Source organism: Aythya ferina (assembly GCF_964211825.1).
Source record: "Aythya ferina genome assembly, chromosome: 1".
NCBI classification, from domain to species: Eukaryota; Metazoa; Chordata; class Aves; order Anseriformes; family Anatidae; genus Aythya; species Aythya ferina.
Genome location: NC_140296.1, coordinates 8,913,260 through 8,936,537, shown reverse-complemented (window position 1 = coordinate 8,936,537; position 23,278 = coordinate 8,913,260). Strand labels below are relative to the sequence as shown.

Genomic DNA, 23,278 nt, shown 5'->3' with positions numbered 1-23,278 from the left:
CTCCAGAGATGACATTGCCCTTTACAGGGGAGGATGCCCTTCAGGGGAAAGATACTGTCTGGGGAGGTGAATGGGGTTTGGGGAGGACAAGGCACTTTGGAGAGAAGGAGTCATGTTGGGGATGAGGATGCCCTTTGGTTAGGGGGACTCTATTTAGGAGAGAATGGCATTGGAATGGGTTGCCCAGGGAAGTGGTGGAGTCACCATCCCTGGTGGTGTTTAGGGAAAGGTTGGACATGGTGCTTACGGACATGGTTTACTGGGTGATACTGGTGGTAGGGGGATGTTTGGACCAGATGATCTTGGAGGTCTCTTCCAAACCTAATGATTCTATGATTCCATTTGTGTGGGCAATGCCTTTTGGTGAGGAAGGTGTCGTTTGCAGGGGAGGCTGTCCTTTGGGCAGGACACTCTTTGGGGAGGAGGACTCCCTTTGGACAGGTCATTTTGAGGGGTTGGAGACACCTTTTGATCAGGAAGACATCCTTTGAGAAGGACACCCTTTGGCGACAAGGTCACTCTTTGTGGACAGTATCTCCCTTCACGGGGTGCCACACACCCTCAGAAAGCCCCTCAGAGCGGTAGGGCAGGCTCCGAAGCCCGGCCCCTCAGCGTAGCACGACCGGGGCCGCTCCGGGGCGGGCCCGGGGAAGCGGTGGGGCGGGGAGGCCGCGGCTCCCGCGTCCATTTTAAGGGCGGCTGCAGCAGGCAGCGGAGGGCGCGGCGCCATGGCAGGGTGGGCGCTGTGGGCAGCGGCCATGGTGCTGGCGGCGTTGCCCGCCGAGCTGGTGGCCGACACCCCGGCCAACTGCTCCTTCGCCGACCTGCTGGGCGCCTGGCAGCTCCGTGTCTGGCGGGGGGGCGGCCGGCACGGCAACTGCTCCCAGGCGGGTGAGAGCGCGGCGGCCCCGTCCCGTTCCCCTTTTCCCCGCCTGGGTGGATCTGTGTGTGGGTGTGGGGGGTCCCCGGGTGTGGGTCGGGGTCCCCTAAAGCTCTGTGGAGGGGTCTCCGAAAGCTTCCACGCCGCCAGGCCTGAAAAGCGAAACTGGCGGTGAGGAAGTGGGTGCCTGCCTCTCCGGTGTGCTTGTTTGCAGGCGGCTTGTTTACTTTTTTTTTTTTTTTTTTTTTTTTTAAATCTGGGGCTATACCTTATAGCTCTTGACACTTGGTTGCCAGCAGAAGCTCATTAGTAGTGTGTTATTTAAGGCTTTTGGTTTATAATACCCGCTTTGGTGGTAGTGGGGCCCCCACATGCTGCTGGTTTTGCCAGAGCCTGAAGCAGCGTGCAGAGGTTGGTGCTGACCTCTTGACAGCTGGGCCTAAGGCAAAAAGTGGCTGATCTGAATTAAACTGTGTGAAAATTATCCTGTCTAGCTCAGGGTGACCACTGTGGGCAGCCCTGTTAAAGCACTCCCCTTTTTGTTGTTGTTTGTTTTGATTTATTCTTGTGTTATTATCTTTCTTGTATATTTTTGATTTGGATTCACCTAGACCTTTCTGTTTTTCTGCTGCCTCATGCTGGTTTGCTTCCTCCTTCACAGCTCCAGATGTCTTTCCTCTCGGCTCAGCCTCTCCTGAAAGTGGCTCTTAACAAAGTGGCTCTTAAGTGGCAAAGTGTGGTGTTGCTCCTGGGCTACACTGGTGTCCCAGGAGGCACCCAGGTGTAAAAGCTTGAGTCTGGTAACAGCAGGAGAAGTAAAAACAGCATTTCTCTTGGGAGCATAATAGTAGTGAGGAGTTATTACTTGATTATTATTTTACAGTATTATTTTAAAAGTAGTGTTAATGCATTGCATCTAAACTGTCTGTATTAGTTTGATCCCATCAGGCAAGTGTCAGGTGAGAATATGAGAGGTAAAGCTGGACATGGCAGGGTTTGTAGTAGTGCTGTGAGGTAGTGTGGTGGCTGATAACTGAAACCACATGTTTAAGAGGAAGATTTGTCACTGCAGACACACTGTCTTGAGTGACAGAGCATACAAATCCTATGTAGCAGTGCATCAAGTTACATTTAAATAAGCTGATGCTTTCCTGAAACAGCTGTTTGGTACTGCTGCTGTTAGTAATTAAGTGTGCAAATACTGTCTAGCATTGCAGAATGAACATGTTCATGGTGATGGGTAAGTGAGGTCCCTAAGGTGTGTTTGCTTGATGCCTTTTTGCAGGAGGCTTTATGCAGCAAGTGTATTTTGGAAAAAAAAAAAAAAAAAGATGCTCTTTACTAGTTCGTATTTTAATTGTAATTTTTGCAATGATTTTCTTTCTTTCTCGCAGGGCCTGTGGAAAAAACAGTGCTTGTGAATCTTCAGAAGTTAGATGTGGCTCAGGATAGTTTGGGCAATTATGGTTTCTTCACTTTGATTTACAATCAAGGCTTTGAAATTGTGCTAAACAACTACAAGTGGTTTGCATTTTTTAAGGTGAGTTAACTTGTGGTCTGCATCAGTGACTGTTGCTAAAAGATCTTGTTTTTCTGTTTAGTTTCTGAGCGCCACAGTAGAGAAGTGAGAACACTTCTTTCTCTTTGCCTGGATAACCAGACAAGTGATTGTTCTTAATGTAAGAAAACAGCCAAAAATGTTTGTTGGTGGCTGGGTAGGGAGAAAAGGGTAGAAGAGGTATTTGAAAAATCTGGTAACAATGCTGCAGCTTCTGATTCTGGGTATGCTTGCTTCAACTGAAGACCTTCGTGAAGCTAACTCTCCCAATAGACTGGGAAGAATAGCCTTTTCAGTTTTCTTCCTGACAGCTTGCATACAAATGAAATACCAAACATAATTGCTTTTATGTTTCCTTAAAGATGTTCTCAAACTTATGAAATGTACCCTCCGCACTGTAGAAAGGTCATCTGTTGTGGTTTAACCCCGCCGGCAGCTAAACACCACACAGCCGTTCACTCACCCTCCCCCCTCCCTCTCTGGGATGGGGGAGAGAAATGGGAAAGTGAAGCCCATGAGTTGAGATAAAGACAGTTTATTAAGACAGGAAAATAATAATAACAATAATGATGATAATAGTACTACTAATAATAATGTGCACACAACAAGTGATGCACAATGCAATTGCTCACCACCCGCTGACCGATGCCCAGCCTAACCCTGAGCAGTCTGGCCCCCCACCCCCGGCTAGCCACCCCTATATATTGTTCAGCATGACCCCAGATGGGATGGAATACCCCTTTGGCTAGTTTGGGTCAGCTGTCCTGGGTCTGTCCCCTCCCAGCTCTTGCTGCACCCCCAGCCTGCCTGTTGGCAGGACAGAGCAAGAAGCTGAGATGTCCTTGGCTTGGTGTAAGCACTGCTCTGCAACAATTAAAACATTGGCGTGTTATCAGCACTCATCCTAAGCCAAAATATAGCATTCTACCAGCTACTAGAAAGAAAATTAACACTGTCCTAACTTAAACCAGGACACCTGTCCTCCACTTTGGAGGATTTCTAGGAGCTGTAATTCTTAGGTCAGAGTAAGCCTTAAATCTTCAAGGAACCTTCCTACCCCCTAGAACTTTTTTATTCTTAGTAATACTGTATTCTCCAGTCCCTGTTAATGACTTCAGATCAAGCTGGAAACGACTAGTAGTCAGGGGATAGACCAGCGAAGGCCCACTTCCTAAGGAGCACTCTGCTGGTCAGCTGAGGAATGGCATTATGAATCTGGAGGGTGGCTTGAAACAATCTGCATGATAACTTGGATACTTGAGAGACACATGTTCTGTGCAGCAGGACTGCTCAGACACTGAGTGCAGCCCTCAGGAGTAGTGAATATGTTCCTTGGTTATTTTAGAAGGTGTGATCCTGTGTTTGGTTTCAGATGAATTGATAGTAAACACCCAGGCCTTGTCCAAGCATAAAATCTCTGAACCTTGGCTAGTTGTAAGGAAGGCAAAGAAATGACTTTTGTTTTAAATTGGCTTTCTGGGAGCTATTGTAGATAGTTTATTTCACAGCAGCTATTTTCATGTCATTGCTTTCAGATACTAAGAAAAGTGAGTGATCTTTTCTTCCAGGGAGACATAGTCATTTCTATTCAGTAAGGTAAAGCTCAATGAAGCTCTAAATGAACTGTAGCTTCCTCCGTGTCTATTGGAGTCCACTTAAGTTAAAAAGAAAAAACAGTGTAGGTTGTTGTTTTAAGACTGTCAGTGGTGTTTTTTGCACTTTAAAAGAAATGTAGCCTTTATCCAGAGGTATTACTGTTTTAAGACAGGGTCTTATATTTGAGCAAGAGCAAAGTTTGAGAGAGAAATACCCGATTGACTTTCTCTCATCTGTAGATATAATCGAGATAGTGACACTAATCTACCATGATACGTATGCCCCGGTTTGGCAGATGATACAACAAAAACTACAGACAGTGAAGAGTACTCTAATTGAACAGATTTGCCTTTGAAACTTATCGGACAGGGACACTCTGCAAGCTTTCCTACAGTGGGAGAGTGCCCACCTCGAAAGTTACAGGAATTGCTGCCTCTATGAGGGTAGTGGACTGCTGAATGTTGTAGTATTACCATATGAAGCTTGAATTCATGAACATCTCCAGCAGCTAGAATTCAGCAATCATTGCTGTCCTTGGCGGGCTCATAAAATCATAATTAAGGTTGGAAAAGACCCCCAAGATCATCTAGTCCAACTGTCCCCTCTACCATCAATATTACCCACTAAACTACATCATCTTAGGCGAGGCAGTTCAACTGACAGGTGGAAATCCTGAGGCTGATACCTTACACTGAAATGCAGTTGTTTCACATGTCAGTAGGGTGAGCAGTTGAGGAGGTGTTGATTATCAAACTAGTCCTTTAATGTGATTTGTTTAATCACAGAAACAGTGGCCTGATCAGAAAACTAGGCACCAACTTGAAGGCACTTTAGAGTCTCTGAAGGCTTTATTTACTGTTACTTTTCACTTGTGAAATATCTTCTCGGAAGATGAGATCTAAGTCAAGTGACCAATAAGTGCCAAGGAAGATACTAAATCAGCATTTATGAAAAGGAAGTACTCTGATAAATTCTGTTAAGCAATATATCAAAAATAGTAGAATGCCCCAAAAAGGGTGCAAAAGGGATTATGAAAATTCTCGGAGACATGACTGAAGAGTGGCTGAGGATACTTGATTTGCTCAGCTTAGAACAGACTGAGAAGTGACCTCATTGCTGTCTACAGCTTCCTCTTGAAGGGAAGCAGAGAAGAGAGGTAATGATCTCTTCTCTCTGGTGACCAGGCAATGGGACACAAGGGAATGGCATGAAGTTGTGTCAAGGGATGTTCAGATTGGTTATTAGGAATAAGTTTTTTACTGAGGTTGTGGTTGGGCACCAGAACAAGCTCCCTAAGGAAGTGGTCGTGGTCCCAAGCCTGTCAATGTTCAACAAGTGTTTGAACAATGCTCCTTGATGCTGTCCAACTCTTAGGTTACCCTGTGGAGATATGAGTTGGACTTGATGATCCTTGTGGGTCCCTTCCAAACCAGGGTATTCTGTGATTCTATGACTTGGTTGTCATAGAATAATATGGTCTGAAAGGAACTTCAGGACATCTTAAGATCCAACTTGTTATTCAAAACCAGAGTGAAATACATGCCTGAGTATTAGTAATGCACGTTACCTTGCATTTCACGAATGTGAATCTGTCTTAGTCTTTCGTAAGTAAAACGGTTCAGTGTTAGTTTTGCAGTTGCTTTTGATATTGAGAAATAGGAAGCTTGTTTGTCCCATTGTTTAGTGGTAGGGATTCCATCAGCTAGACATGCTTAATTTGAAGACTTCTTTCCTTAAAAATTACAGAGAGGATTACAGCCTAAGTAATTTACCCTCTATAATCTTTCGTTCATGTTATTGCTGTAAAAGAAACCACAGATTACCAAAATGGAAGTACAGTGGCTAAAGGAGTATGAGGAAATATAGCAGCACGTAATAAATGCATTTTTTTTCCCTTCAGACAGCTAGTTGACTTTGGGCAAGAATTTGTAATACTGATCATCACCGAACTTATTTCACAATTGTCAGTGGTCACTAGAGTAGAAATGGTTCCTTACAAACCGCCTGACCTTATGACGTGTTGATTTTTTTTTTAACCCAGTAAATGTTGCATTACACATGAAATAGAAATACAAAATATCTAGTCTTGATAAAAACTGAAAATGGTTTCTTTCCTCAAATGCAATTTACACTCTTCTAGGATTGATTCCATTGCTGTCTCCTATAAAACTTCTAGGGGAAGATAAAATACCCAGTTCAGAGCACACTTAGAAGTTGTTTTTTTTTTTTTTTTTGAAGAATGATTGCTTATTGTTTAAAATAACCCTACCATTTGCACCCGTAATAACTTAATCGTAGCAGACTTCACTTGCTTTGTGTTGGTCATAATCTAGCAGTCCTTGGAGTAAAATGGGGTGAACTAGAAAGCTAGAGATGGCCTTCCTACCTGGAAATGGAGCAGTGGAGCAAGAGGAAAGCATGAAAGCCATTTCTTAGAATATTGCGTAGCCTTGATTACTATTTAGAATGTGGTAAGTCATTAGATGCAGTCCCTTTGGAGTTCATGGAAAGGAAGAATTATCAGTCTGCCAGCACTCTTGCTTTATAGCAGGAAGATACAGAATTGTTATGTCTAATGCAGAGTAATTGCATATTGGTTTTTACTACTTGATAAAATGACTTAGTTTTATTCTGAAATAACTTTCCAATTTACTCACTGCTCTGGAGTTACAGATTCTGGATTGGCCTTTTTGGTTCATGAACAGTTTGATTTTGATTTCCAAAAGAAAGATCTTATTTATGAGTCACTTTGGAAGAGAAACATAGTTTATCCTAGCATTTCAATAATTTAGACTATTTCCCACTTCTAAAATGTTGTTTTTTTTTGTTTTTTTTTTAATATTGTTATAATGTGATAATACAGAAAATAAAATTCCAAGGCTGGTCTCATACCATCCCTTAAGACTTCTGCTCTTCTGAAAATGCTTACAGAGCAGCCATAACACAGAGTTTGCACATCTCCTTTTGTGGCTGTGGGTTTGGGGTTGTCAGGAAACCCATTGTTTTCTGTCATTGTTTTAAAGTTTGCTCATAAATTTTAAGCTCAGTTTGCTGCGCTGAAGTTAAATTATGTGGCTGAAAACCCAATTGCAACAGAACAGAAAGTATCCTGACTCTACTATGATGCTTTAGCACTTTCTTCATACTCTGCCATTGAGCAGAGGACAGAGATGCTGGGCTAAATGCTGAGTTGTATTTCAGCCAATACAGTACTTTATGCCTCTCAACCATAGAGGTTCAATTAAGTACTATCTGAACTTGCAGTGTATTTTTGCTTAATGTTAAAGAATCAAACTTTTAATAACTAAAAGGAATACTGTGGGCTTGTCTAAACTGTGGCCTTAGCAGAGCTACTGCACTACATGGATACAGCCTGTTTGATAATGCACACTTCAGTTAGTGTTTTTTTTTTTTTTTAATAGTCTTTTGTTCTTGTGACTTACTAAACAGCCACATACTCAAATTTTTGTAGGACCTCACAGACTTTACAAGCTATTTGTTCTTTCACCTGGAGACTATGGGCAAATGACTTTCAACACAAAAGGAGTGGATTGGGTGAGCTCACCAATGCATTTGTTTTCCGCAGATTGCTTTAATAGAATAAGTAAATAAGGACTAGCACTATTGTACTTATATACTTTTGCATAGGCTTGTCTATCTAGACTTGCCAAGTTAAATGCAGTTTCTTACTGGATTTGTGCATTGTGCTTGTCACAAGTCATGGATATTCTGCTTGGTGTTTGCAGCACACAACTTGTTTGTTTATGGGATTGCACACTTATTTAATGTGTGCTGCTGAAACAGCACACATGCTGAACTTGGATGGGAAGTAAGTGTGCTGACGCCTGGCAGAAGCCTTAGCATGTGCTTCTGCTGGATAATATAAGGACTCTCTGTATGGCTACACAATATACCAGGCTGTAAAGTGTTTTTCAAGTGATACCAATAGCAACAGCAGTGGAATAGTATAAAAAGCTAGAGTGAGTCTGAAAGGAAGATCGAGGCCTATTTGTTTCAATCATTTGATGTCTAATAAATGCTGAAAGAGGCTACTGCTTTGGAGAGAGAGTCTTGTAAAAATCTAGGTTTATCCCTTAAGTTAAGCGGTATTACGGATTTGAAGGGTAGACCATCCGGTGGATAAGCAATTGGCTCGATGGCTGCACCCAGTGAGCAGTAGTCAATGGTTTCGTGTCCAGGTGGAGGTTGGTGACGAGTGGTGTCCCTCAGGGGTCTGTCCAGGGACTGGTGCTTTTCAATAGCTTCATCAGTGACACAGGAGATGGGATCGAGTGCACCCTCTGCTAGTTTGCAGATGACATCAAGCTGAGTGGTGCAGTCAGTACAACAGAAGGAATGGATGCCATCCAAAGGGACCTGGACAGGCTGGAGAAGCGGGCATGTGTGAACCACATGAGCTTCAACAAGACCAAGTGCAAGGTGCTGCACCTGCACCTGGGCTGGGGCAACCCCAGACGTGAGTATGCCCTGAGCGAAGAACTCACTGAGTGCAGCACTGCGTAGAAGGACTTGGGGGTTCTGGTAGATAAAAGGTTCAACATGAGCCAGCAGTGTGTGCACTTGCAGACCAAAAGGCCAACTGCATCCTGGGCTGCATCAACAGAGAAGGGGCCAGCAGGTGGTTTTTTTTTGATATTGCTGAAATGTACATGCTAGAGTTGGTAATGCTATTTAATTCTGTAAATCAATTGAATATTGATTTCTAACAATCTTAGTTGGACTCACATAGCTAGCAATGTGATTCCTGCTGTTTCCCTGAAGTGTAAAAGTGAAAGCATAGATTCCTAAACTGCATAATGCATGTTCTTTGGAGGAAAAAAAAAAGCATGTAGTTTGTGTTTGCTTGCAAGATAGTGTTTTGTTCTGATAGTCTCACTTTCTGTGCTTGTAGAGTAGGGTATCTGCAATCCCGTTCTAGTTTAGAATGTACTTCCTGTATTAAAATACATAGCTGCACTTGTAAATTTGATGAGAAACAAGGGGTAAATCTTCCCCAAATTATTAGTGTATGGGGTAATTCTGCTTCCTAGAACTTGAGTTGGCTTTTTGCCTGAACATTGCTTAAATTGTGAACAACAGATTTAAGAGGAGGGGATGGCAGCCTGTGTATGTTGCAATGCTGTATCCAGCAAGATCTCTGTCCTTTCTTTCCTGTTAGGGAGATTTAAAACTTAAAACTTTAAACAGTTAATTTTACCAACACTAGAATTACATTTAGATTATGTTGTGATGACCTATGCAATCAAGACCAATAAAATACCGGAAAGTTTACCTGGGTTCAGGTATCTAATAGCAAGCCTTGAAGTTCAGGCACATGAAATATTCTAAGGTTAGGATTGGAATTGTTTAGCTAACTTCTGGCATTAAATGAAGTCATGTGAGATGTCTCACTAGAAAAAATAAGTATTTGAAATGGAATTCAAGTTTCATGTTTTCAAGTCTTAGAATTTGAACTGTGAGTGTAGTTTGTTTGACTTTTCTACAGGATTTGTTCTGAAACGGTCAGATTATGTTGGATTGAGTGTACTTGAAGCTGCAAAAATGAGCATTGGCTTATGAAACTATCACATAGCATGGCTGCAGTGGTCCTTTTTTTTTTTTTTTTTTTTTTTTTTAACAAAAAAGGGGAAACCATGTTTGTAAGACAGCAGAGAAAGTGGATGCAGTAGTGCAGTAGTAGTCCAGCAATTGCTGGTGGTCACTGCTGCATGGCTGTTATCCTCTGAAGCATGCTGTTCTGCTGGGAGTTCTGCAGGTGTGGTGGTCTGCCAGCAGCTTCGGTAGTTCAGCGCCATAATTTATGTGCAGCCGAGTTGGTGATTGTGTAGCTGGTGGTACTGACTGAATTAACACTGCTGAAGTTGGTCATGCCCCTGTCTGCCTGTGCTTTGAGCAGGCATACTTAAAGCAGATCCTCTAAAACTGGTACTTCCAGATTTGCTAAATCTAACCTTGTCAGAGCTCTTGTCTGATCTGGGTATGAAATCCTACATGTGGTTACCAATGAAATACTGATTTAATTGTGTACCCTTTAGGAGTAAGCAGTTGTTGTCATTGTTATGGCAGCAATGACTTTGAAATCTGTTTGGCTCTTAAAACACACGGCTCATTTGGGAATTAGCTGGTTCTAGGAATTAAGCACAAATGCTGTTTAATGGCAAATGTTGTTGAACAATGGACAAACAAGGCAAGTTGTAGTTTCAATTTGCGATTTGGCTGATAACTCATTACCTTTTTTTCTCAGTGTGAATAAGTCCTAAATCTGTGCTGCTTGTTATGAATTAATATAATTCTTCATGCTAGACAGGGTCTGCATCTGAATGGTATCAAAAGCAGGCCTGTTCCTTGAGTATTTTTCAAGTATTCAGCTTCAAGGCCAGTGATCATCAAGAATGGTTGTGTATAGTCTTGTTTAAATCTAGGTGTGTTAGGTCACCCTGTTTGGCAAGAAGTGGGTTGGACTAGATGATCTCCAGAGGTCCCTTCCAACCTCAATCCTTCTGTAAAATCAGGCAGCTCTTAAGAAGGGCGAGTAGGTATTCATTTACACTATTGTGTAGAGCCAAATACAGTGCTTTCATGGTAACTTATTGATGCAAAGCCAGTAACTTTTTGTTTGTGTATGTATGTTTCAGTAATGCTGTTGTGAAGAGGGTATTTCTCAAAAGTTATCTCTGGACCTTGCCCTTGTATTTGGCCAAGTGTACTTCTGCCTGATACTGTGAAATCTTTCTTCACAGTAAGATGTGATCAACAGAACAAAATAACAGTTTATCCTTTTAGTGCCTGATCAACAAACATGCTTGTTTTGCTAGACAAGCATGGATTTAGATGTGAAGCCTCTGCAACTTCCAAACTGGGGACAAAGTAAACTCCCGTTGTTCTAAAACAGTCAGAGGATTAAAACCTTTAGTTATACTCTTCTGATTGATAGACTTAATTATTTCATTGTCTTCTCCTTCAATTTTCCTGTCAAACCGTCATACTCACAAACTTGCTCTGTGGTCTGTCTTGAGGCGCTTCCATTGCTGTAAGCCACCATCTTTTTCACTGAAGAGGCTGATCAGCATTTTGTTGAAATATATCTCCAAATCCATATGTCATATGTACATATGAAACTTGAACAGGATGGGATTTAATGAAGACTCCTTGGATTAGGAAACCTGGATTTCATTGAAGTAATCTATGATTAGAAAAGCAAAGGTAAAGGTTTTGTAGTATGAATTTCCAAGTTCCTGTGTAACTTAATACTAAACAGACTTGCGCCATGAAGGATGAACCTTAAAAGATTCCCCATCCCCACCCTTCATCTCCCTAAAAAGGCATTCTGCTAAGAAAGAATTGGTAATTTAGTAAACTTTTTCATGCAGCGGGGTAGCATGTTAGTTGTAGGTGTCGTATGCAGATGTACTTCACTGAATAGATTCATGTATTATTATTCTTCCGTGGTGGAATGAAGACCCATGGACTTGTTACTTGATGCTTTAGTAATGCTCTCCTACTCCCCTCCCCCCCCCCAATTCCTACTGAGTTGCACTCAATGGATCATCCTTTTAGTTTCTTCAAACATTTGCAGCAGTCTATGGTTACTTTTGACTAGATAGGGATGTGGTGCAAGAATCCACAGGGGCCTTGAACAGAATGATAAATGTTAAGATGTCTATTACACTTTATCTACAAAATTAGCTGTTCAACCCAAAGAATTACTATGCATTATTTGATACAAGTACTGATACGTGGTATGTTGTTAAAGGTGCAAGTCACAGTCCTTTAGCAAGTTGATAAAACTGTTTTCTCTCATTTACCTGATGTTCTCCTGATGCTTTCTTTTGAAATCAAACATGATGTAGGTTGATCTAGAATGTTTGGCCACTTCCTCTGAAACAGAACAGAAAGCAGCTGGGTGGGTAGGGGCTACTGGTATGCTAGCAAGTGCAAGTATTTAACACAACATAACCTCTTCACATTACAGTATAAAAAGGAAGGCCAGAAGGTAACCAGCTACTGTAATGAGACTCTACCAGGCTGGGTACATGATGTACTTGGCCACAACTGGGCTTGCTTCAGTGGACAGAAGATTTCTTCATCTCCCTCAGATATTCATGTAAACCAGCTACCTCTCCAGAAACCCCAAGGAAGGTAAGCAACAGATAAGTGACCTTTCACTGGATAAAACATTTGGTAACTGTGCTTCAGGTTTCAGCAGAAACCATATGGATCAGTTCTGTGGCTGGGGATGAAATTAATGCCAGTGATAATGTTGGAATAAACCTTGAATGTACAAAGACAGGGGAGGCTGTGCCAGTCATATCACACAGATGCTCCTTCAGTCTGTGTTTTCCTGCAGTTACAGTTGAAGCCCAATTACAAAACTGGCATGTCTAAAAGAGATGGTTGTATCCTGCCAGTTATAGGCTCTTAAATTACAGAAACCTTGCTTTGATCCAATGATTGCATAGCTCCTTATTAATACATAGCAGAAGACTATTCCAGAATTAGAGCCTTCTCCATATTTAGTTTGGAGAATGTTTTTACATTTCAATCGCTGTCGCTTTCTTATCACGCTATTTCATTTCTTGTTTGCAGACTTTCAAGCAGACGCTATGTGCACAACTTTGACTTTGTAAATGCTATCAATACTCAACAGAAGTCCTGGAGAGCAACAAGATACAAGGAGTATGAGAATTTTGCCCTGGAAGAGCTAACTAGGAGAGCTGGGGGTCTCTATTCCAGGACTTCAAGGTACTGCAGCCTTTTGCTTTCTCATAAGGCTACATCCACTGCTGCCAAAAATCTGCTTGTATTTATTTATCTTGACCTTTCCTAGCTGGGTTTTGGCTTGTAGTTTAGATGTTTAATGTTTCAAGCCCTTCATCTCACTTTCGTAGAGTTCTAACATATTTCACCATTTGAATGAATATTCTTAACAATTGTTGTGTAAAGCAGTTGTGACAAATGGGGTTACCCACCCTTTAATCTTGCCCAGTAACTTTCTAGTGTGTTCATACCCACAAAGAAGTGGGGACAGTGTTAGGTGCAATCTCACACACCTGTCTACCCATCAGTAGTTTGCCATAGACTCGAGACTGTACATGACAGTCTTCCTGGTCCTCCTAGTTCATAATTGCAATTAAAAAGCAGGATTCTGTTACTAAACACAAATAATGAAGCTTTTCTGAAGGAAGTTCTTGGTTACTTTGGCAACTTGCCTTGCCAGCAGCCAGGGTACTCCCTGCTGGGAGTGTAGTGAAGTAGAATGAAGTAGCCTTGTGAGTATGTTTAAGGTCTTGCAGGTCACATGACAGAGTTGCAATAAGAGTGGATGCATGGTTCTCCTTCTTATAATTCTTTAATGTGAGAACTAGAGGTCTTTGATTCAGAGTTTCCCTTTGGCTATTTTACCTTTATATTTTCATATTTCCCACTGCTATGGGTAGAATGCTGCTGATTCTTCCAAGCTGTGTCAATTGTATCTTTTTGGAAGAAAGTCATACAATACTGTAATTGACTTGCATGGGAGGATTGTGAAGATGATCATGATGTCATTTGTAGACAGATGTTTCCTTGTAGGTGGTGTTAAATACAAAAACCTCTTTGGAAACTGCACCGTGCAGTCCTATGACAGTGTTTTTTCATGCTAATGCTTTCAGAACAGACTCCAGTGCCTGGTGTTTGTGAATGACACTTGATGCACAAGTTATGGGACGAGCATCAGGTTGTGAATGCTGCATGCAGGAAGCTCTTGGCTTGCTGGTACATGAGCATCACTTGGCTGCAAGTGGTAAATGAGGACAAGAAGCACTTAGTGCTGCTTTAATAGTCACAGTAAAAACTTGCTCCAGGGAAGTCTCTTGGGCAAGTGGGACTGCAATTTTTGAAGTGTTGATATAAGCCATGACATAGTGTCTGCAATTAAACAGTCTGTACTTGCTGTCAATGCATGCTGCTGAGGCGAGGTGCCCTCTGCAGATAGAGATTCTGCATACCTGGTTGTAGAAGAGAGATCACATAGCTGTTGCAGAACTACATTGCTACTGTTGCTGAGAGTTACCTTGGCACTTCTGACTAGTTCAAAAGTATTTGACCTAACCAGCTTGTAGATGCTTCATAATACAGTTCACTCTGGGAGGGATTTGAGTAGGTCTTGCATCCTGCTGAAACTAACCTTTTGAGATTGACGCCCACTCAGCCTTGATGGAGACTATTTCAAATCACTTAGTATGAAACTAAGCAACCAGCTGAAGCTGGAAGATGGCAACAATGTTACATGATCATTTCCTTACCTACTGTGATATGTTACTCAGAAGTATATTTTTTTTCTTATTTTTTAGACCAAAGCCAGCACCTCTAACACCTGAGTTACTGAAAAAAGTTTCAGGCTTACCAGAATCCTGGGACTGGAGAAATGTGAATGGTGTCAATTATGTCAGCCCTGTTCGGAATCAAGGTAAAAAAAAAACAAAAAAAAAAACCTCTGGATGAAATGCTCTAGAGTTCCTTAGATACACTGAGATACTTAGATACTCCTTAGAACTCTGTATCCTGCTGTTAGCAAGATCTTATCCCACTTTTTTAGTGTCCTGTAGTTGATAGATGGTATCTTTACTATGAATAACTTGTGGAAACTGGGTGGTGTGCTGGCTGGCAACACTTGGCGAAAATGCAAAATAGAAGGTGCTAGTGGTGGCAGTGCTGTTATACAAACAGCAGGGTCTTTGGCTGGAGTGAAAGCCAGCAACCACAGTGCTCTGCATAAAGACAGTTGTCAAGACTTGTCCAGATAGTCACAATCATGGCTTTTTGCATGCTGAAAGAACTGATCTATGTTTAATTATTTACTTAATTCCTGCTGATGGCAAATTAGCACACAGCTTTAATGAATAAATCCATGAAAATTGTTTATGCTACTCCCAAATTGTATCACTTTCCTAACTTTAGGAGTTGCTTAAATGGCTAGTTGCAAGAAGAGCTGTTGGTTGTTGTGAAAAATATGTATGCTGATAGATACATAATACCTGTGGAAAAACAAGTGTTAAACATACCAAAATGGTGTTCTTCTACTCTATAGGCAGTAGTTTTACAGCATTGTGATGCAAGATAACTGTTCTACCTCTTAATTAGATACCTATATACTGGAAAGCAGATGTGGACTAAGTTAATATGTCCCTTTCCTATATTTACAAACAAATTTGCATATGCTGGTAGCTATCCAGTTACAACTTTTAGGGGAACAGAATATATTTCTTGCCACCATGCTAATGCTACTTAAATTACTGGTCATTGGTTTATGGTTTAGTTTTCTGCCAAATTCTGCCAGCTAGTTTCCTGGTAGCAAAAGCATAGAAAAGCTTGTGCATTCTTTGTGTAATACTGCAAGACATGGCAGGCTTTGTGGAACTAGAGTTGTCTCATATTGTAATACTTATTCCTAAGATGGTAGCATCCCTACTATATAGTCAAAGCTGATCTGAGTCAGGTTGCTTATAGAGCATTAATGGCCTTTTTCAGCCAAGAAACTTGTCTTCTAGAAGACAGCCCTGTCATTGTTTATCAGATTTACTAGGGGGAGAGGAGGGAAATGTTAGCTTTAGAGTTCCAATTCCTATGAGTTTCTGTAAGCTTTTCTTTTTTTTTTTTCAGATCAAAGTATATGGATCAACTGATTTTTCACTGGGTGCCCTTTTTACCCCTCATCATTTAACAACCCTTCATGTTGAGTTAATGGAATCTGATTTGGCTGAAGCTTTAGTTAACTCTGGAAGAGAATTTCTAGAAAGTCTCAGTAAAGGAGCTACTCTTGCAACTGTGTTGACTCTAATAGTGTTAGTTTTAGATAGTGATAGTTTTCACATTAAGAGCCTCACAAATACCCCTGTGGTAACAGGTTTAAAAAAAAAAAAAAAAAGTAACTGCCCCTACAGACTTCCAGGTTGAAATGACTGCATTTGGTGTGCAAAGTACACCAAAAATACAGCAGCTTTTTGAAGCACAGCACATCTTGTATGCTCTGACTGTACAATGAGTGGGAGGCACCTTTCACTGTTTCAGTTAGCCCCGCTGGGCAAAAAGCATTCTTGTTCAGGCTGATTTTTGCCCCTTTTCCTCAGAGACGCATCTACCTGAATGAAGGTACAATTTCAAAGTCTTGCTTTTGTAATAACTGTGCTTTTACACACCTACACAGTTCAGGAAAAAGTATTTTGTTTTGTTCCTCGTGCCTCCCTCCTTTTCATAGCTCTGCAGTACTTGACTTTCCTACTGTCAGAAAACAAAAGGAAATCGGGCACCTTGGTGACAATCAGTAGATAAAATAGGACCTCATCCAAGTAATTGTCCTTCCCTGTGATGGTTGTTCTTCTACTTCCAAAGGCTTTTAATGTGTTACAGAAAGTTTCTAGGGAGTGAAGAGGCCTAAAACTAGAAGCAATACTAAATTTTGATTCAAAGGTAGGGAGACTTAGCTCTTTGCCAGGCAACAGAAGGGAGATTTAAGTACCTCTGAAAAGCCAGCGTACAATTAGATGTCCTTGGAAAGTAAGGGGAATGGGATGAATCCATTATATCAAACCCAGTGTTTATACCAGTAGACTCTCCAAAGTGAGTTATTTTATGGGTAGTTCTAGAGGTGGAATACTTTTAACAGAAAGTTACAACATTAAATACATGGATAGTTCTAAATTTCAGCTTATCAGTATTCGCTTAAAATAGTTCAGTGTCCCTTAGCAAATGTGCAACATAAAGGGTTATAGTCTGAGGCAGCAGGTTGTGAGCCTTCTCTGCTGTAACATGGTCTCTGTAGCTGCATTCTGTGTGAATAGCATGGATGTTAAATGATACTGCTGGAAAGTACTCAGGAGCAATATATCGTCTCTTATTCTCGAATAAACTCGGTGTTGCTTAAAAAGTTGCTAAAAGTGTTTTGAACAGAACTGCTCACATGCTTAATAGCTAGATGTATATTTAAAGTTCTCGTGCTATCAGTGTTGAACTTCTAATTACTCTAAGATGGTCTTGCAGATTTTGACTCTTCTCAGTGCACTCCAGTAATAGCAGTACCTGAATGCAGGTGACTTACTTTGTTTATGTTACTGTCTGCTCTTCAGGTTTTGTTTTTTTTTCTATTTCTCTCCTCAGCCTCATGTGGTAGCTGTTATGCGTTTGCCTCCATGGGCATGCTGGAAGCAAGAATACGTATCCTCACAAATAACACTCAGAAACCAATCTTTAGTCCCCAGCAGGTTGTGTCTTGCAGCCAGTATTCTCAAGGTAAGTACACTAGTGCGTATGAAGTTAACTTTCAATAATAATGACACTGCAGAAGTATATGCATAATTTCCACACCTTTCTGTGAACCAAGTCACCTGGCAGGCTATATTATTGTACTTGTTTTGAAAGTGGTAAATATTCCAGAGTTGCCAGCCCACCTTGCAAAGAGGTGGCATTGAACCAAGAGTTCATGGCCCCTCACTAAGGACGTTACTGGATTTTAAGTAGCTCTGCCTGAGAGATGGAGAACAGAGATTGAAGGAACAGGGCTGAAAACATATCTAGGTTACAAGGCATGCCTAGAAAGAGGAACCAAGTATCCTAAAAGCATATTCAGAGAGAAGGAACATATGGGCAGGGGGAGATAAGCAAAAGCAATGACTAAGGCTTCAAATTTCCAAAGGAAGAATGGTACCCAGTATATGACAACTTTTTTACAGCATGTAACTAACTGCTGTTCCTGATGGGGTGTCAGGAGCAAATGGATGAGGAGGTGGTTCATGCATTTGTGTTCCCTGAACAGCTCCAATGTGCTCTGAATTTTATTTTGTGTGTTTTAGAAAGATAGCTATATCTAATTGGAATACTAGGATTATCAGAGTCACTGCAGCTTGTGTTCAATACTGTAATCTGTGTTTCAAGATTTGAGTAGGAAATTCTCCTACATCAAATAACTCTTGAAGGGAATTAACCATATATTTTTTGTTTAGGTTGTGATGGTGGTTTCCCATACCTCATTGCTGGGAAATATGTCCAAGACTTCGGTGTGGTGGAAGAGGACTGCTTCCCTTACACAGCTCAAGATTCTCCATGCCTGTTCAAGCGTAGCTGTTACCACTACTACACTTCTGAGTACCACTATGTTGGTGGTTTCTATGGAGGCTGTAATGAAGCCCTGATGAAACTTGAGCTTGTTCTGGGTGGGCCAATGGCTGTTGCCTTTGAAGTTTATGATGATTTCATGCTTTATAAAGAGGGAATCTACCATCACACTGGGCTGAAGGATGACTTCAACCCTTTCGAACTGACTAATCATGCTGTCTTGCTGGTGGGCTATGGTAAAGACCCAAGAAGTGGTGAGAAGTTCTGGATTGTCAAGAACAGTTGGGGCACCTCATGGGGAGAAGATGGTTACTTCAGAATCCGCCGTGGCACAGATGAATGTGCAATTGAAAGTATTGCAGTGGCTGCAACTCCTATCCCAAAACTATAAATGCACAAGTGTTTGTCTAGTGCCTTTGTCTGAGAAGCAAATCCCCAGCCATAAGAACATACCATTGTGTTTTTTTTAAGAGACTATGATTGAAATATGTACCCTAGCTTAAACAGGAAAGCTTTAATAAAATTTTCCAGAACAGAGAAGACAGTTTCCCTGGGTGAGAGTAAGAATACTGTAAGCTGTTCTATGTACTGTAGGCTTCCTCTCTGGAATCTGACAGTAGATCATCTAGAATGCAGTTGCCATTTTGGTAACAGTGGTGATGGTTATTTGTCATTAGATAAACTTTTTTTTTATTTCAGTCACCACTTGCATTTTCTTCCATGGACAATCTTGCACTCCAGATTTCAGAAGGAAGCAACTGCTATGATAATATGCAGCTACCCTGAAAGGACATTGTAGTGCCTTATTTCTCAGAAATCATGAAGTCACTGCAATTTAGAACTTAAGTGCGCACTGGGGAGAGAGTGGGCAATTTCATTGATTAAAAGGAAATTTTAAAGCTTTAAGTGTCCTGCAAAAGCTGCAAGTTAAATCCTTATGACAAAAATCAATTCTATGTTTTGGGATGTTACTAAATGTTCCAGTTCTAGATTTTATTGCTGTGCTTTGCAATTGATCATCTCAGAGTTCAATAAAAAACACCCCATTCCTTTAGGAGTTTGTACTTGTGGAATTAGTTAGTTCTTTATTTCTGTGACCTATCTTAAGTTTTGAACTTGTCAAGAACTTGGTCCTTTACCAGGTTGTAAACTGATAGGGAAGGAGGATGAGAGGAAAGATGAACTAAAAATCATACAAGTGAGACCAAGGTTCTCAGCAACACAAGGTTGGCAATACCAAGCAAGACTGTCCAGGAGCATGGTAGTCCTTGCTGTGGATAAGGGACAACTTATTCAGTAAACTGGCTAGTTCCCCAGTAATCTCTGTTCATCTCTGCCTTATTAACTTTAAATATACAGGGTAGAAGAGTGGCACTGAGGAGGGGGGTTGCAACACTTGGAATGAGCCATTTCTTTCTAGATGAAACTTAGCAACAGTACTTAGTTACTGCAGTACTGGTCATTGCTGTTCCCATCAGTAGGTATGAGTGGCTTACAGGTGAGGAGACCTTGTTTCTTGAGTAGAAAATAACTTTGGTAATCTGCTACAACTAATGACCAAACCAGTATTTTATATATATAGAAAATACATCCTTCCCCCCCACCCCCCTTTTTTTTAAGGGCATGGGGATCTTTATAAATGTTTATAAATGGTTGTCTGTTTGTAATCAAAATGTTTCATTTAACTTAAGTGGGAAAACTCTTTTTTTACTTCAAGAACTGCTTGACTCAAACTTGCTTTTACTGAGGGTCAGGGGAAGTATGGCTTTGTGGTTTTGGCTGCTCTTTTTGAACCTCCCTGACAAAAAGTATCCAACCATGTTAACAAGAGTCTCAAGAATAGTTCTTGTTGTCCATTGGATTTTACTAGCTGAGGCAAGTGGGGGTGGGAGGGGAGAGCAGGGCACTTTCAACTTATTCCTTTCCACTTGGATTATGTGATACTGCTGCAAAACTGGGCTATGTCCTGTAATGACTTAATGCTGTGGTAGGGGGTGCATTACACCAGGAGGATATGTAGTTCTCCCACACAATTATTTGCCTGAAATGCACAACCATGCATACATTCTCTTTTGTGTTCTCTTCCTGTTTCCTCCTATACTAATGCTTTCCCTGGGAAAAATGTTGCTGGGGTGGGAGAGGCAATATTGCTCTTCTTTCCCCTTTTGTGGAATAGGGAAAGGGATGGCAGGGGTACAGCTTTCCCTTAGTAATCTATGCATGGTTTGTGTCTGCTGTGTTACCATGCATAATGAAATGGTGTGATGGTTCATGTGCTGATAAACAACTCTCAGTAGGTCACCCAACAACCTTTAAGCAGGGATTGATTTGAATTACAGTAATAAAACTAAAGCTGAAAATTGCTTGAAACAAAGCAATCAGGAATGAAAGAAATTGTTGCCTGTGCTGTCATTATGGAAGAAAACAATACTGGCTGCACTGCAATGGCAGCAGCGTGCTGCCTGCTATATTGGTGTTACAGCTACACAGCTTGACCTAATTTGGATGACAGCTTTTCTGTACGTCTGCAGCCATGCTGACACAGGTATGAACTCTTATAAGGTACAGAAGATGGTCTTCTACATATAGGTGGTCTGCAGGCTTTCTCTGTTGCCTGCTTGTAGTTTCACTACACAGGTACAATGCATTTTAAATGTCAAAATAAACAGGTATTTTCCTGATTTTTTGGCTTTGCATGGATATGCTAGGATCTTGGATTTCTTTAATATCTCTAGTATTTATTAAGGAGATTAGCTTGAGAACAGATATAAAAGCTAGGTCATCCTTATTGGTTTTACAGTGCATTGGCCATTAGAAAATTGGATCTTAATTGACTCATCACCAAACTACTGCTGACTATGTCATTACTAATAGAGACTTGCTGTTCACCATACCTTTATTGATATTAGCTACATGAGTTTTAAAAAATATTTTATCTTCTTCTGTTAGAAATTCCAGTGTGTGTCTATATACCTGTCACTGCTTGTGTGTGACAGCAGCACTGATGCAAACTTGAGGATAGGAGAGTTCTCAGAGCTGTCTGTCACCATCGCTGCCCCCAACAACTGTCGTCAGATGTACTTCTTTGCCTCTGGCTGACTGCAGTATGTGAATGTCCCTGTTTTCTGTATTTCAAAGTTGCACAGAGAAATGTCAAGCAATCAGTCTGATGGAGCTGGCTATGTGGCCAACATGACTTAATTGGATCCTCAACTTTTATTTGGGATTATGAAGCTGAGCACAGAAAGTACATTATGGACCCAGATGCTGAAAAACAGATTTTTCTTCCCAGTGGCCAAATGAAATGCAACTGCAAGAGTTGATAAACCTTTTTGTAATGGTGGCTATGGCAGTGTTTCCCATCCTGGGTTGCAAGGAGCAAATCCTTCTAGTATTCTTCTAGGTCCTCAGAAGTAGAGAAGTGTTGAGTAAACTTGGCTCTTAGGTACAGAAGATTGCAAATAAACTGCTACCCACAAAATAGACCAAATGAAGAGGCACGGGACTTTGCAACTCCACATTTTTTAAGAGACTGTAGTTTGTAACAGCTCTACCTGCGCTATCTGGAGTAGCTCGAAATGGGGGAAGAAAGAACACATTTGACAAATAGGTCTTGCAGTGAACAAGTATCTATTTAATTTATCAAAGGAAAGTTAATACATAATGCCATGATTGATAAATAGAGGCGAAACAGAATTGATTATCAGCCCAGCAGAGATTAAAAATTTAGTTTTAAAATTGGTTACATACAGAGGACAAATAAGCTATAGTTGTTTAACAAACAGCAAGTATAGCAAATCCTGAAAATCTATCAAGGGCTGTGGTGGAGTCTCCGTCTCTGGATTTGGGTGATTTTCTAATTTGAGCATTTCCCTGGCTCAAGAACTGATCAGGGAAATCTGGTAGTGGGTTTTTGAAGGAGACCTGATCAGACCATCATGACTGCTTCTTGCTGGGATCTGAGGACTTGAAATACACAGTGACACCTAGCTTCCAAAGTTGTCAGTCCAACTTGATACAATAAATTGCATGTAAAATGACTGAAGAGACTTTTTCCTAGATTTATTCAAACTGCTAAAATTGAGAGTGAGAATTTTAGCTCTATTGGTCCAAGGGTCCATTGGGAAGACAGGATAAAACATAATGTGCACCAGTGGACTTAATTAAAATAGCAAGCAAGCCTGGGAGATTATTATACTTTGTCAGCTTTTTTTTTTTTTTTTTTTAAGTGAGCTATGTTCTCATCTGTTGCTTTTTTCTCCATCATTCCTGGGGGCTTAAGAACTGGTTTGTAAGGAGGAGTTAAAACCACTGGACTGCTTTAACTGGTTCTTCTGCTAATGTGAGACTTCCTGTGACCTCTGAGAATATTAATTTATATTTCTCAACTATTTGTCTTTCAAGGTGTAATTAAAATGGGTTTGTAGGTATTGTTAATTGAATATACACAAGGATGCCAATTGGAGAATTTTAACAAGTGTCTTTTTCTCAATTTTTATAGTAGAAACAAGGGATAAATGATTTTTTTTTTTTAATTTTTTTTTTTTTTTTTGAGAAGAAAAAAGATGGAGTAACAAACCAGAAAATTTTAGTAGTTTCAGTCTGCAAAACAGTATCCTTTACCAAGATTTCCAGTTTTCACTTTCTCATTCTTGATGGTCATTCCCTTCCCTTCCAAACTCCATAACATGACTTTTTCCACCAAATCATTTGTTTCTTCAGAAGAAAACAACTACAACAACAAAATCTTCAGGAAAACAAACAAGCAAAAGAGCATTGCTAGGATATGCTAAGTTTCCCTTAACATGAAATCTATCACTGATTTCACTGTTACTCAATGGATGGGGCTTATTTAGCTCTGCTCAAGACCATCAGCAGTGATAGAGAATATCTAGCTGGGGCCTACTGACATAGGGATGAAATTGCATCAGAAATTGTGTGGCTTCCAGAACTTGCTGAAGAATAATTTCTGGAGCATCCCAGCGTTGAGGCACAGTGGTCGCACAAATGAGCGAGAAGAAAAGTTTTTCTGGGGTGTCTATTGTAAGGCCTACCAGTAATTTTGTGGGGACCCTAGCATGTTGCAGGAGTAGGGTAAACGTATTGAAGACCCAATTTCAGGATGCAGAGATGGA

At 40.8% G+C, this 23,278-nt stretch overlaps 1 protein-coding gene across 1 annotated transcript; it reads left to right on the top strand.

The window, feature by feature from the left end:
• Positions 1-652: 652 nt before the first annotated feature.
• On the top strand, positions 653-19,197 carry CTSC (cathepsin C). The gene is made up of 7 exons (XM_084533523.1): positions 653-891; positions 2,275-2,420; positions 12,028-12,194; positions 12,642-12,797; positions 14,387-14,502; positions 17,190-17,321; positions 18,032-19,197. Exons 1-7 carry the CDS (start codon positions 729-731, stop codon positions 18,532-18,534), a joined length of 1,383 nt encoding a protein of 460 aa, XP_084389649.1. The 5' UTR covers positions 653-728; the 3' UTR covers positions 18,535-19,197.
• The last annotated feature ends 4,081 nt before the right edge of the window (positions 19,198-23,278 follow it).